We start from the raw sequence: 13,846 nt of genomic DNA, 5'->3' as shown, positions 1-13,846 counted from the left end.
GATACCTGATATCTATTAGATACCTGATATCTATTGTTCTGATATCTATTGTAAGTTGTTTGGGCATGGTACACTGTGGGAAAGGAATGTATAAATTAAATTAAAATAAGCTAAAACAACAGTCTTCATATTTTAACCCATTTGACCCAATCTACAGATTCCATACACGTTAACTGGCTGCACAAACATGGATTTGCCTGCATGTCTCCACCCTAAAAAGGTGGCTTGCATAGTCAGCTTTGATAATGCTGTTAAGTGATTTTGGAGTATGACAGCTACAAACATGTGACTGGAACAGTTATCATCTGGCATCTTAAGGCTGAAACCACTTGCAGCAGATGAGAAACCACCTACGGCAGCTTCTTAGCATGAGCACTGTATCTGTCAAACTCCAGTCATTCAAATACATGAAATCTAAGGTAAGGTAAGGTAAGGTAAGGGACCCCTGTACAGTTAAGGCAAATATGGGGTGCGTCACTCATCTTGCTTCAGGCTGAGGGAGCTGGTGTTTGACCACAGACAGCTTTCCAGGTCATGTGGCCAGGATGGCTAAACAGCTTCTGGTGCATCAGAACACCGTGACAGAAACCAGAGCATATGGAAATGCTGTTTACCTTCCCGTCACAGCAGTACCCATTTATCTACTTGCACTGGTGTGCTTTCGAACTCCTGGGTTGGCAGAAGCAATGTAACTGAAACCACAGTGTGGGCAGAAGTTAATTATGGGAACCACATCCCAATTTTTGTGGGTTACATTTCTAATTCATTTTCTGTTGACATCAGGCAAAAAATATATATAATAAAACAACATTCACCTGTTTCCACCAATTCTGAATTTTTCTGCACCCAGAATGGAACCGTCAGACCCGCAAATATAGAAAATCCAAAAATGAAAAGGTTTCTTGAAGAGTTCATATCTGTATACTGAATAAAGAGGAGATGGTCTTTAGAGGGAAAACAAATGGATACCACAATATCCATTAATTTCACCAGCTATTTTTGGCATGTAGACAATGCAGCATTGTTGATTCTTTACTATTCCATCTGTGTGCATAGTGCTTTACTGGGTATAAGAGGGCAAGTCCATGCACCAAAGGGCTTATACTCTAAAATTCAACACAAGGGAAACAGAATAAGGAGAGCCCAGGGGAAAAGGGTAAGCAATATGTGGTGGTTTCAGTTGCACATGCTTAGGCTTAGCTACACGCTGAGTTACAGTAGGGCAGGAATTGCCAACCGGGTGACCACAGGCACCATGGTGCCCTTGAAGGTTTTCATCAGTGTCCCTGAGCAGGTGTCGCAGACTCTGAGCTCAGACAGAGAAAGAGCCATGAGACAGTGACAGACGCAGGCAGAAGAAAATGGCTGGAATAGATCTGCAGCTTCTGTTTCTGCTTACATCTGTCTCTGGAAGTGGCAGGACATGGGAGCTGGGTTGCTACTCTGTACTCTCTCCTCCTCACCAGAACCCTCAGGTTTTTTTAAAAAAAAACATTAGGATGTGTCCAGCACATCCCGTGCATGCCTATTTGTATAACATAGTAATAATAAATATTTCAGGGCAATATAGTCTTGAATATATTCCACAACTCGAAAGTTGATGGTATGAAAGAACTGAAATATGGTACACTTATGCTTTTATGGTACCCAAGACAATGATAAGTGAAGTAGTTGGATATTGCTTCAGTGCTGTTCTAAGAAGAATGCTTTAATTTGTTCTAGACTTATTTTAATCTGATAATAGACAAGTTTGGGCAAGCAGTCAAGCTGCTCTCTTTGGGTTTCTATAAAGCAATTAATGCCACACTAGGGTGTTTACTTTTCCATATAGGATATGTAAGTATCCTTGATGAAAAAGAAAATGAATAATTTTCAAACAAAGATAAAGCCTTTGATAACGCTTTTTTATGATAGCAATTTTATCTAACAACAAAATCTTCACCTTTTATCAGCTCGGAAAATCTCTTGTAATCTTTTCTATCAGATAATGATGTCGATAAAGGCAATCTATTCTGTTAGAAAGATGTCACCTTGGTTTTAGGACACATTTCAATGTGCTGATTTATCCCATTTTTTAAAAGCAGCGTTAATGTTTAAACTTAATAGTTTTGTTTTATTTCTATTAAACCTGTACTTTTTAAAAGAAGTTAACTCATAGTTCATTGACACTTTTGGATTTGTTAATGATCTCAAATCATCTTCATCTTAAGGTCATGTTACCAGGTTCCTTCAACTTTCTGAAATGCTTACAAGAAAGAAGATTCCACCTAAACATTAGGAAGAACTTCCTGACAGTAAGAGCTGTTTGACAGTGGAATTTGCTGCCAAGGAGTGTGGTGGAGTCTCCTTCTTTGGAGGTCTTTAAGCAGAGGCTTGACAACCATATGTCAGGAGTGCTCTGATGGTGTTTCCTGCTTGGTAGGGGGTTGGACTCGATGGCCCTTGTGGTCTCTTCCAACTCTATGATTCTATGATTCTCTACTTACAGTGAAAAACCATCCTTGGCATATATCTCACCAAAAATTGAAATTTTGTGAATTCCCATCCCCTCAATAACAACCCAATTCATTGTCTTTCATAAATTGTAACTATCTCATCAGTGCAACTAGCAGTCTTAACAATTTGTAATCCTTGCCTATCATCTCAGCTGTAGACACACCAACCATGCAAAATAGGAAGAACTACTTATTACATCTTGTTACCCATCTGCAATGGTCCTTGATAACTTTCTTACCTGAAACACATTTACCGGTAATATGAAATTTGTGCTATTCAATTATTTCTTAGCTGTCACAGATTATGCTTTTCTTTAATGTAAGATGCCTTGATGGACTATATTTAGGCTAAGAGGCAGAATACAATAACTTACCCACACCATACATTTAAAGCACATACCCCACAAAGAATTGTGGGAACTGTAGTTTCCCCCTCACAGAGCTACAGTCCTAAGCAGCCTTAACAAACTACAGTACAGTTCCCAGGGTTTGTAGGTGGGGTGGGGGGGTGATCCATGTGTTTTAAAATGTTTGCTGTGGGTGTCAGGTTGGCATTTGAGTTCTGAGGATATCCAGAGAAACTGAAACTGTGCACAAATGGCTCCTCCTCACCTATGCAGAATTAAATTGATTTTTGAAGCAAAACTCTCACCTGTAAATTGGAAACTCCCACAGCCGTGATGATGCCAAACATCACAAAAAACATTCCTCCAATGATGGGAGTTGGAATGCTGGCAAATATAGCTCCAACCTTGCCAAACATGCCAGTCAAAAGCATAACGCAGCCCCCAGCCACAATGACCATTCTGCTCCCGACCTGTGTTGAGAAGAACAGAAGATTAAAAGCCCCCACAAAAGGACAAAGAAAATGATATGGATATGTTTCAGAGCTCTGTCAGTTCTGACAGTAGGGCTTTGGTTAATTAGCTCATGTTGCCTCCTACAGCGGTGCTCATCTTTTAGGGTGGAAGGTAGGACCTTGTCCTTATTAATATGTTGCTGAATAAGCATACTATTAAGTATTGTTCACTGTTTTATTTTTTCCGGGTCTTAAATGGCTTTTACATGTTGTATTTTACCATGTCAAGCCGCTTTGAGACTTTTTACTGAGTAAATGTTCTGAGTAAATAATAATAGCCATATTATGTTCTGAGTTCTGAGTAAATAATAATAGCCATATTATAAGATAAAATTACAGTAAGACTCAATAGCCAAGCCAGGTGTTTTTTATACCAATGGAAATACAGGCTTTCTGGTTGTTCCATGGATTTTCCTGTTAAAGATGCTTTGTTTTTATAGTGTTCCATGTTCTATTAATAAATACTTATAAGAGGTGTTAACAATATTCCCTTTAAATGCTCTAAATGACAATAGCAGATATTAAACATAGCATCAGGTGGGCATGGTTTGTGGGAAACAGACCTGCATGGCAGAGGTTCCCCTCACCCTTGTTCTTTCTGTAACCTATAGAACATTAATAAACTTTCTGAAGGTAATCATATTACTGCACAACTTGATTCCTGATAATATACTGCCACGGAAAGGACTAAAATGTTGTGGCTCATTAGATAGAAAAGCAAACCCTCTGAATGAGGTAAGTCTACATGGAGCAACAGGCTGCTTGGAAGGACTCCTCAGCACAGCAATCCAGCAAACGTGCTCATTTAGAAGCTTAGCAGAGCTTGTGCTAGTGCCTCAAGCATAGGGCAGCAAGATGGCGCCTAACCCCATTAACTTTTTCTTCCATTTCCCTTTGCTACACTTTTTACGAAGACCACAATGTGAGCGCTGAGCCTGCCCACCGCTGCTGATCTCCTCCTGCAGTGTGCAGATCCAGGGGAGTATTGGGGGATTCTCAGGCTATGCTCTCAGTTCGGATATGCCAATGGTGTGTGTGGTCTGGCCAATGCCCTACACACAAACTCTAGAACTCTAGAAAATTCCCCAGAATCCTCTGCAAAGCACAGGATTTCCACAGCAGATGCCCTCATTGTTGCTCAGCAGAAAACCTAATGTGGAAAGGGTTCCCTGGCGTTAGAACAGTTGGGAAAATACTATCCATGCATAGCCCACGTTTGTTTTAAGACAGGCACCCCCAACCTGCAGCCCTCCAGATGTTTTGGCCTACAACTCCCATGAATCCTAGCTAACAGGACCAGGGGTCAGGGATGATGGGAATTGTAGTCCAAAACTTCTGGAGGGCCGAAGGTTGGGGGTGCCTGTTTTCAGAGCATATGTGTGGCTGCCTCTTCTGCAAAAATGCTGGCACTTTGCTGCAGTGGAATTCAATTTATCATACTGAAATCAGACTTACCCGAGTGATCCCCAAAGCACCCACGTTTTCACTGTATGAAGTGGTGCCATTTCCTGTCCCCCAGGCTCCCGCCAGAAGGCAGCCAATTCCCTCCACTCCAATTCCACGGTTGATTGCATGCTTGGGAGGAGGAGGAGCACCAGATAAACGAGCACAGGCATAGTAATCTCCTACCGACTCCACCATGGAGGAGATCACTCCAGCTATGATGCCAAAAATCCCGGCCAAGCTAATGGTTGGAACTCCCCATTGACCTGTGTGTTGCAAACACAAAAACAAAGTGTCCATGTTGAGACTGTGGATCTGAGGCTGGTGAAGCTCACCAGCATAAGTAGCTAAAACCTCTCGAGATGTTGTCAAATGTTGGAGCCAAAGGAACTGTTATTTTGTCGATTACAATTATTAACAGGACAACAATTAGGACTGTTTTGCAGGCGATAACCACCACATGGGAAGCTACTTTAACTTGCTTGACATATCAGTCATTACATGGTGAATCATTCAAGTACGAACTTGAACATGTTGTCCCTCACATTTTCCCAAGTGGAAGCTGTCGCCAAGGATGGACTATTTGTGTGCAATGTCTCACTATGGAAGAGTGGCTGTTGCCTAAATCAGAAGTGCCTGGAATGAGGATCAGTCCTGTCAGTTGTGTTCTTGCATATCCACCTCTACCTGCTTCCAAGTCAACTCCTAGACAATCTTGCTGCTCCAAAATTTTACCCCCAAAAAAGGTTGCATCCCTGTATAGGATGGGCAGCTATGCCACTGTAACATGGGTGTAGCCAGGATTTATGTTGGGGCGGGAGCAAGACACCCACCTGTCATCATCCTCTCTCTGGCTCTGTCTAGCAGATTCAGAACGAAATGTCTCCACAACTGTTGTTTTAAATTACTTTATTGTGACCTCAAGTGCTCAGAAAAATCTGTCAAATCTTTCTACAATTTCTACTTTTAGTTAAGTATTTTTATTTATTTATTAACTTGATTGGGGGAGGGGGACAGCTGATTCCTCCTGGCTATGCCCACACACTGTAATAAATACCCAATTATTGTTTGAAACATAGTCTTAAACACATTGGCAGAATCAACAGATATATATAGACTGTTACCAGTACTTAATTCGTTCTGGAGGTCCGTACTTAACCTGAAACTGTTCTTAACCTGAAACACCACTTTAGCTAATGGAGCCTCCTGCTGCCGCCGCACCGCTGGAGCACGATTTCTGTTCTCACCCTGAAGCAAAGTTCTTAACCTGAGGTACTATTTCTGGGTTAGCAGAGTCTGTAACCTGAAGTGTATGTAACCTGAGGTACCACTGTACTGTTAACAATGAAGCCCTTTTGTCTGAAGAAGACCATATTAACATTAATCTGAAATCAACTAATAAAGAGAACCAAGAAGTTGATTAATGTTTTCACTCCCAATGGGGAGGCAAAAAATCAGCAACATTACGGCATGACAATACCTGGGTAAGGAAACCGAAACCAGGGAGCTTGTGAAAGAACATCCCCTTTGCTGTCAGTCCGAGCTTTGTAGCCATAAGCAAGTGGGTCCGAAGGGAACACATTGGTGATGGTAAGTATAAAACAGAGAAGCCAAGTAAGTGTGAGGCCAAACAGCACCTAATGTGTTACAGAAGACAATGGATCTCTGTTAGTGGCAGGACTCCCTCCTACAGACTAGAAGTTGTATAGTTCAACAGTATTTCCCATTACATTTGCAAAGAGCATCAAAGAAATGTAGTTGTGGTATAGCTACTCAATCATAACAAAAACCACCAAATCCGCACTTAAATAAAGGCAAGTTGGTAAGAAACAGCACGAAACATTTGGCAAACTTCCTCTACAGCTGACTTATTTCATTGCCAACGAACAAGTGGAAGTCAATGCAATTCATTAGATGACTGAAATGAAGCATGCTTTAGTTTTATTGTGGTCTATCTGGTCACCAAAAGTTCAAAGGGTTTAACTCACAGGGAAAATCTGGAAGAGGTAGATCTTGGAGAAATGGCATCTCTTGCTTGTGCTGTAAGATGGCACCGGAACAGGGACGTTTTTCAGGTACTGAGAGAACAGAACTATGAAGAATATGGTTCTGAGGTGGAAAAGAAAGTTAAGAAAAAGTTGTTTATGTTTTATGTTGACTTGGAGGTCCTGATTCAGAACTTAAGGGAGTATTTATACAGGAACAAATACAAACATTTGTGCCACTTGTATGCTTGCGTTGGACTTATTCAGATATTGGGGCACCATGTTCCTACTACACTGACTTTTCACAACCATGTTTATTACACTGTTATTTCTACACTATTGTATGGGATCGTCTTCATTTACTGAGATACCAACTGTCCTGAATCATCTTACAAAATTCCACAAACATCAGTGCAAGTTACAAACAGAGACAAGCATCTGATATCAAAGTTCTCATGACTGGATTTTTGTGTTTTCCAAAATACCTATTTTAGGCTGGGATCCTAATATTTACATGCAAGCAGACCTTACTTAATTCACTGGAATTTACTTCGTTCTGAGCTGATATGCAAAGCAGTGGATTGCACTGTTAATCTGCTGTTGTGTATGTCGAGCATTTGTATTTTCTGATTATTGTGCATTGTTGTGTTTCATTAGTTTGATTGTGTTTGTAAATCTTGTAAGCCACTTTGTGTCCTGTGACAGAAAAGCAGGGTAAAAAAACAAAACAACACAACAACAGTTGATTCAAGCAGCTTTGTTCCAAGCAGTGTGCACTTATTAGTATTCCACACTTAGAAACAGATGAAAAGCTCATTGTAAAAATCAGAGGATCAAGCCTATTCAATGCCTTTGAAGAATATATCTACATGTGAGCATAAAGCAAATGCCATGATAGGAGTGTGACTGAAACGAGGCATGGAACTAACAACAGAAATTGGGAATTTCATTATTTTGCCCAGTAAAGATGCATTGTTTCCAAGTGACTGTGACTTTGTCCCAGATATGGATTATTTTACATTTGCTGGTTGATACAGATAGGGTGGAATCTAACTGATGGCATAATAATAATAATAATAATAATAATAATAATAATAATAATAGACAAAAGTACAAAGATTCACAAAATGTTTGGGGATATGCATACCCCTGCATACCCCCAGAAAAAACACTGGGTGTATGTTCTCTGTTTGCATCACATTCATCTTGGTATTAAAGGGAGGTAAAACTTACACTGCTGCTATACCCCAGTGTTGTCCTGCCTCTTCTCCTGCAGAGACAAAGAGAGGCAGCGCCACCAAGGAAATGGTTGGGGCAATTGTCAAAGGGCCAATGAACCTTAACAGAAATCCAATGAGACCAGAAAAACCAATAAAGATTTGGAAGCAGGAAGCTACCATGATTGCTCCCTGCAACTGAAACAGAGAAAGAAAAAATAAACATTTCAAGATAAACTTCTGCAAGCTTTGTCCTTCAATATGCTTGGTTATTGCATCTTTAATAATACTTCCAACCAGTTTTCCCAGGACAGGTGTTAAGCTAACTGACTTGTAATTTCCAGGACTGCTCCCTTTCCAATCTTTTTTTTTTAAAATTGATGTTGCATTGCTACTTTCCAGTCCTCAAGTACAGAGACTGATCTGAGACACAAGTTACATATATTAGAGGATCAGCAATTGCACATTTGTGTTCTTTGATAGTTCTCAGGTGGTTGTTATCTGAACCCAGCAATTTGTCAGCTGTTACTCAGTCTATGAGGCCTATAACTTCATCTCTCACCACCACTATCTGCCTCAGTTCCTCAAATTCCCCTCCTGCAAAAGTTAGTTTTAGATTATCTTCCTCCTGCCTTCATGGTTGGAGGCACTAATGCTTCTAAATACCAGTTGCTGGAGGATTCTGTGGGCATCCTGAGAAGCCACTGTGAGAAGAGGATGCTGGAATAGATGAACCATTGGCCTGATCCAGCAGGCTCTTCTTATGTTCTTACTTTCCATTGATTTGATTTTAATGTAGATTCTTTCCCTGCACATCAGCTTTTAATAGTGACATTGAAATTTCTACCATAACAAAATGTTTAAGTATTTAAGCTGCCATCTTGGTTAGTTTTAGATATGTGAGACATAATCATGTCCTCAACATCTCCCATGGTGCTGTAGACTTTAATTATTACTGGAGAACAGGGAAATCTCCAGGTTTTGGGGCCCTTGGGCAAGATACCCTTCAATTAATCTACCTCCTCACTGCAGCAAGTCCTGCTAGGATGTGGACCACTGGCAGATGCCCAACCATGCTGACCTTTGGCACTGGCCCTCTTGGAAGACCATGGAAAGGAACTATGGGGAATAGAAACCACGCTGGTCCTCTAACATATGGACCCAGTCAAAGAGCAAGTAAAGTATAATCTCCCTGTGGCTGATCAAGAGAATTGAAAGCAAAAGTGAAATCACCCTCTCCATAGCTATTGGAGAAGCTACATAAACTTGTAGGATATCCTACTATTCAGAACCAAACTTCAAGATATTCCCCCACATATATGGAATGCCCAGTGGGTTACCTCTCGCATTCGTTTTTGCCAGGTCTCAACAAAGTCTGGAGAAGAAGTATCCAGTGAGCTGGAATTTTGGGTCCACTCTGGGCACTTCCATCGGGGGAGAGAGAGCATGGCCAGCGTTGGAGTTAAGAAGGCAAAAGTCCCTCCTTGCAGGATAGGTAGCCTGTGTTCGGGATTGGAGGTAAGAATGGCACTGATGAGTGGGTTGCACTTTGTAGGTTTTTTGTACATAAAACAGACTAAACAATAATGCAAATACAAATACACAGAAAAAAACATTTGAAGAGCTTTATCTAACTCTGCTGTCATAGAAATGGAAGAGGCTTGTCAATATGGTCTTTGCAGGTGTGCCTGCCTGTATTGCCAGTGGCGCCTTGTAAATGATTCAGTATAAATATTCATAATGGACCAAAGACGGTTTCATCTTCTTGTTCAGCTAATGCCTGTCCTAGCTCAGCCTGTTGTATATTGAACAGGCCTACATTTCTTTGGGCACCCACTCTTTCTTCCTTTCTGAGCAGAGGGGAGGTGCAAAGAAAGAGTGCAGCAATGGTGGTATAGGAACCTTTTATCCATTGATTGAGGGGAGGGCTGATGGGGTGGCACGCATGTGCCATTTTGTAGCCCTTTCTATTTTTATATGTGGCAGGCATTTTGTATTGTGCCATGTCCCCTATGGGTGCCATTTTGTGTTATGCCACACATCCCTCAGCAGCCATTTTGTGACTGGAATCCGCTGCACTCTCTCAAAATTCCTGCTGTGCCCACAGATCCAAAGCAGTTCTCAAATAGATCATTGGCTCTCAACCAGTGTGTTGACCTTACCTAAGGAAGATCACACCAGCAAACACCACAGTTGTCTACTAGAGTGAAACTGAGAAAGGGAAGGAGAAAGAGAAGAGACGAATGAATGAATGAGGAGCAGGAAAAGAAGGCCAGATTTCCATAGTAGTCAAGAAAAACATAGAAAGGCTGTACTGTAAAGAAAAATATGATGCAAGGTGGAAGAAAGTGGGGTCCATAAGGACTCCAGCATAGATGACAACAACAAGAAATATGCAATCCATGAGCTCTTCAGAAGAGGGTGCTCCCGTACTACCTGCTCCTCAGGACATTCCTTTGCTGATCAGTTCCTACGTATTGTATTGAAACCAATAGGATCATATTTGTATTGAAACAGGATCAATGCCCTAACAAAAAACACCAATGCAGCAGAAAAGTGGGGTGGGAGGGAATATACATTATCACATGAAATTTTTTTGCAATACAAACAGGTGCCACCAAGTACTCCTGCAGATAGCAATGGCTGCAATTATACCTGCAGGCTCCCCTTATGCCCCGCCCTATAGATGGCCTTGGAGTTTTCAGGCAGGCAGCAGGTACTTACACTTGCTTATGTCAGGGTAAACTCCGGTATGAGGGGCAGATTACATGTTACTCAACAACAGCCATGTGCAGTGAAGCCTTGGCAGTCAGTTCTGCCATTTAAAGCACCCTTAGGGGGAAGGCCATTTGCACCGTGCTTAAGCCATGGGTAGGCAAACTAAGGCCCAGGGGCTGGATCCAGCCCAATCACCTTCTAAACTGGGCCCATGAACGGTTCTGGAATCAGCATGTTTTTACATGAGTAGAATGTGTCCTTTTATTTAAAATGCATCTCTGGGTTATTTGTGGGGCATAGGAATTTGTTCATTTTTTCTTCAAAATATAGTCCGGCCCCCCACAAGGTCTGAGGGACAATGGACCGGCCCCCTGCTGAAAAAGTTTGCTGACCCCTGGCTTAAGCTTTCACTTACCAGTGGCTTTCCCCTAAAAAAATTCCCCTTTCACCCGTATCACCCTTCATCTCAAACACAAACATATAGTGTGTCCAGGGCTGCGAAAGCAGCTGAGGAATGAAGTTTGAGAAGAAAAAGTGATGATTAGCAAACAAAGGACCAAGCATTCCCTTCCTTCTTCTATGCAAATGCCAATTCCTTGGAAACCAAGGTAGAAAACTGGTTCCATGCTTTTCTCTTTCTTCCGGATCTTTAGTATGGCAAGAACAGGAGTCTTCCTGTACTAGCCACTTACAGCATGGTAACTTGTACAGCTGATTGCTGTTGCACTTTATCCACTGGTCTCCCTTCAAGACAGTGTCATGGGAATTGTAGATATCATAAAATTAAACATTGGATATGTGTGTGAGGAGGGCTGGGCAAGTGAAGGTTGGAATGTGACGGCCGTGACTGCAAGGAAATCATGTGAGAAGGCTGGAACGACATGTACCACAGGAGCTATTGCTCCTATTTACCGTTAAGAGCAAAGGAAGAAGGGAAAGATAAGAAGGTTGATATGCCGTGTGATTAAACAAGTAGAAGGAAGTACTGTCATATATGGCCATCACTGCTGCTTTGCCTCCCTCTGCTTAGAAGTGTATAAATGATTGTGCTTTTTTCATGTTGGTGCATAGCTGTCAAATAGCTGTCAACTTACAGATTTGAAAATAAGGGACCAGCAGCCAAAATAAGGGATTTTAGTCAACCAGCTCCTGAGCCAAAGGCAGAATGCCCAGCAGCCAAACGAAGCCTCATGTGGTGGTTCCCACAGCACAGCAAACCAGCAAAGGGGGTGCAGCAAGGAAACCACATCACCTCTCCACTGAGAAGCGCTGCGCAAAGGCGAGTTCCCAGGCAACGCGGACGATTTGATCGGCACAAGCCATGCAAGCTCCACCCCCAGTTATTCTTAGACTCCTTATTGGGTGAGCAACGCAGCTAAGCAACACAATTGGAGCCTCCCTCCTCCTTGGCCGGCAGAGGAGCTGCTTCCTTTGAAACCCGGGAAATTTAAGGGACATCATCAATAAGGGACAGCAGCGGGACACGGCGCTGGGATAAGGACTTTCCTGCCAAATAAGGGACGGTTGACAGCTATGTGTTGGTGGTGCCACCCATCAACTACTTGCTGGTTGAGGTTTTGCTGTGCTGTCTTTGCGACACTTAAATAAAACGTCTTGTTAACTGACACAATTGGAGCCTGGATTTTACTGGCCTACATGGTATTGAACTCCAATATTTCCCCAACAGCAGCACTTTCGATAGGGAGTTATCACATTTTCCCACTGCTAGTCACAAGCCAATATATTTTGTTTTGGGGGAACAATGATTCGTTTCCCCAAGTATAGCATGAAACAGGGCTACACAGGTGTCATAAGCTGCTGCCTCTCACACCTTCCTCTATTTTGGTTTCTCAATCGTTGCAGTGGTTCGCTGGCTATGCTTTTAACCTAGGAACAGTTCAAGAATGGAGGCAGAGATCTGTGGCATCCAAAGTTTTGGCGATCTCTTGCCTTTCCTTAGACCCAGCAATAACCTCACTAGTAAATTTGAATTATAAGACTATAAAGTATTTTGGCCCCCGTGTTTGCATAGGTGTGCAGGGACAGTAATAACTCGTCCCCAGTGCAGCCAGTATTTGGGATGTTGCAAAGAAATCCCATCCAAAAAGTACATCCTCCACTTTGTAGGAGAAGCTAAGACCAAGGCAAACATGGTGACTCTAAGCATGACCAGATTTTTCAAGACAATCCTTTATCATCACCTTCCATATTTACATTGTCTTTTCCTGCACATCCAGCAATGCAGAAACGCATTAACTAAATAGACATGCCTGCTTCTCCTTCATCTTAATTGTCATTTACCGCTGTTTCACTGCTCTATGAGGTAAGTTATTTAATATTTGCCATCCTGGGAGTGCCTGTGGGCCTTTCTACAACGACAGCACAACTGAAATAAGCCTCGGCAAAGTATATAAAGGAGTGTTACTGCACTGTATGTACCCAAGACTTCAAAGGCGTTTTAATATTTTATTTTATGAGCCACAGCTCACTAATTTCTTCTGGAAATAGTAACAGGCATATTGCTACCTGAGGCATTCATTACATCCATTATGCCCCTGAGCTCACTGTATCAGAGAGTTACTTGCACAGATCAGAGGTTACATCAGAGGCATTCCTAGAGGTGATCTGGGTGTGGAGGAAACAGATTCCTTAAAAGCTCCTGTTTCATTGGTAACCTTCCATTATATTGAAAGATATCATTATTATGTCTAAAAAATGTCAGTGGGCTAAGACAACTGAAGCCAACAGGAAGGCGCCTTGCTTTGTGTGTTTTAGAGCTGTAAATCATGGCTTCAGAACCTTCTGGAACTGGGAGTTCTTTCTTCTTTAATTACAACAAATGCCAATATGTGGCGTAATTTAGCTTAGCCATCAAGTTCACTGGCTGACCATTTCCTAGCTTAACCTACCTTACAAGTTTAAAATGAGTAACCACTGTGTGGAACTACCAATCTCAGCTCCTTGGAGAAAGGCCAGGATATAAATACAATTTTTTTTAAAAAAAATAAACAATAAAATCCCTATTGAAATGAAGAGCTTTAGACCAGGTCGAAGTGACTTAAGTTGCAGCTGACCTTGCAGTATTGGCGATATTTACTGTGCCTAAATCAGAGACGGTGAACTTGTGGT

General features: G+C 41.8%; 1 protein-coding gene across 3 annotated transcripts in view; it reads right to left on the bottom strand.

The window, feature by feature from the left end:
• The window catches only part of LOC309379430 (solute carrier family 23 member 1-like), a 42,890-nt gene that overhangs the window by 6,738 nt on the left and 22,306 nt on the right, over nucleotides 1-13,846 (bottom strand). For all 3 annotated transcript variants that reach the window (XM_081928579.1, XM_081928580.1, XM_081928581.1), the window contains exons 5-11: nucleotides 9,340-9,499; nucleotides 8,016-8,197; nucleotides 6,786-6,906; nucleotides 6,278-6,434; nucleotides 4,810-5,063; nucleotides 3,148-3,312; nucleotides 816-924 (exon numbers count right to left, since the gene is read on the bottom strand). In XM_081928579.1, coding sequence (XP_081784705.1) covers nucleotides 816-924; nucleotides 3,148-3,312; nucleotides 4,810-5,063; nucleotides 6,278-6,434; nucleotides 6,786-6,906; nucleotides 8,016-8,197; nucleotides 9,340-9,499 — 1,148 coding nt within the window. The remainder of the gene's footprint in view (nucleotides 1-815; nucleotides 925-3,147; nucleotides 3,313-4,809; nucleotides 5,064-6,277; nucleotides 6,435-6,785; nucleotides 6,907-8,015; nucleotides 8,198-9,339; nucleotides 9,500-13,846) is intronic.

This window comes from Podarcis melisellensis (assembly GCF_964234715.1).
Source record: "Podarcis melisellensis genome assembly, chromosome: 10".
Taxonomy (NCBI): Eukaryota; Metazoa; Chordata; class Lepidosauria; order Squamata; family Lacertidae; genus Podarcis; species Podarcis melisellensis.
The sequence above is the reverse complement of the archived record's forward strand: the minus strand, read 5'-3'. Positions and strand labels throughout refer to the sequence as shown.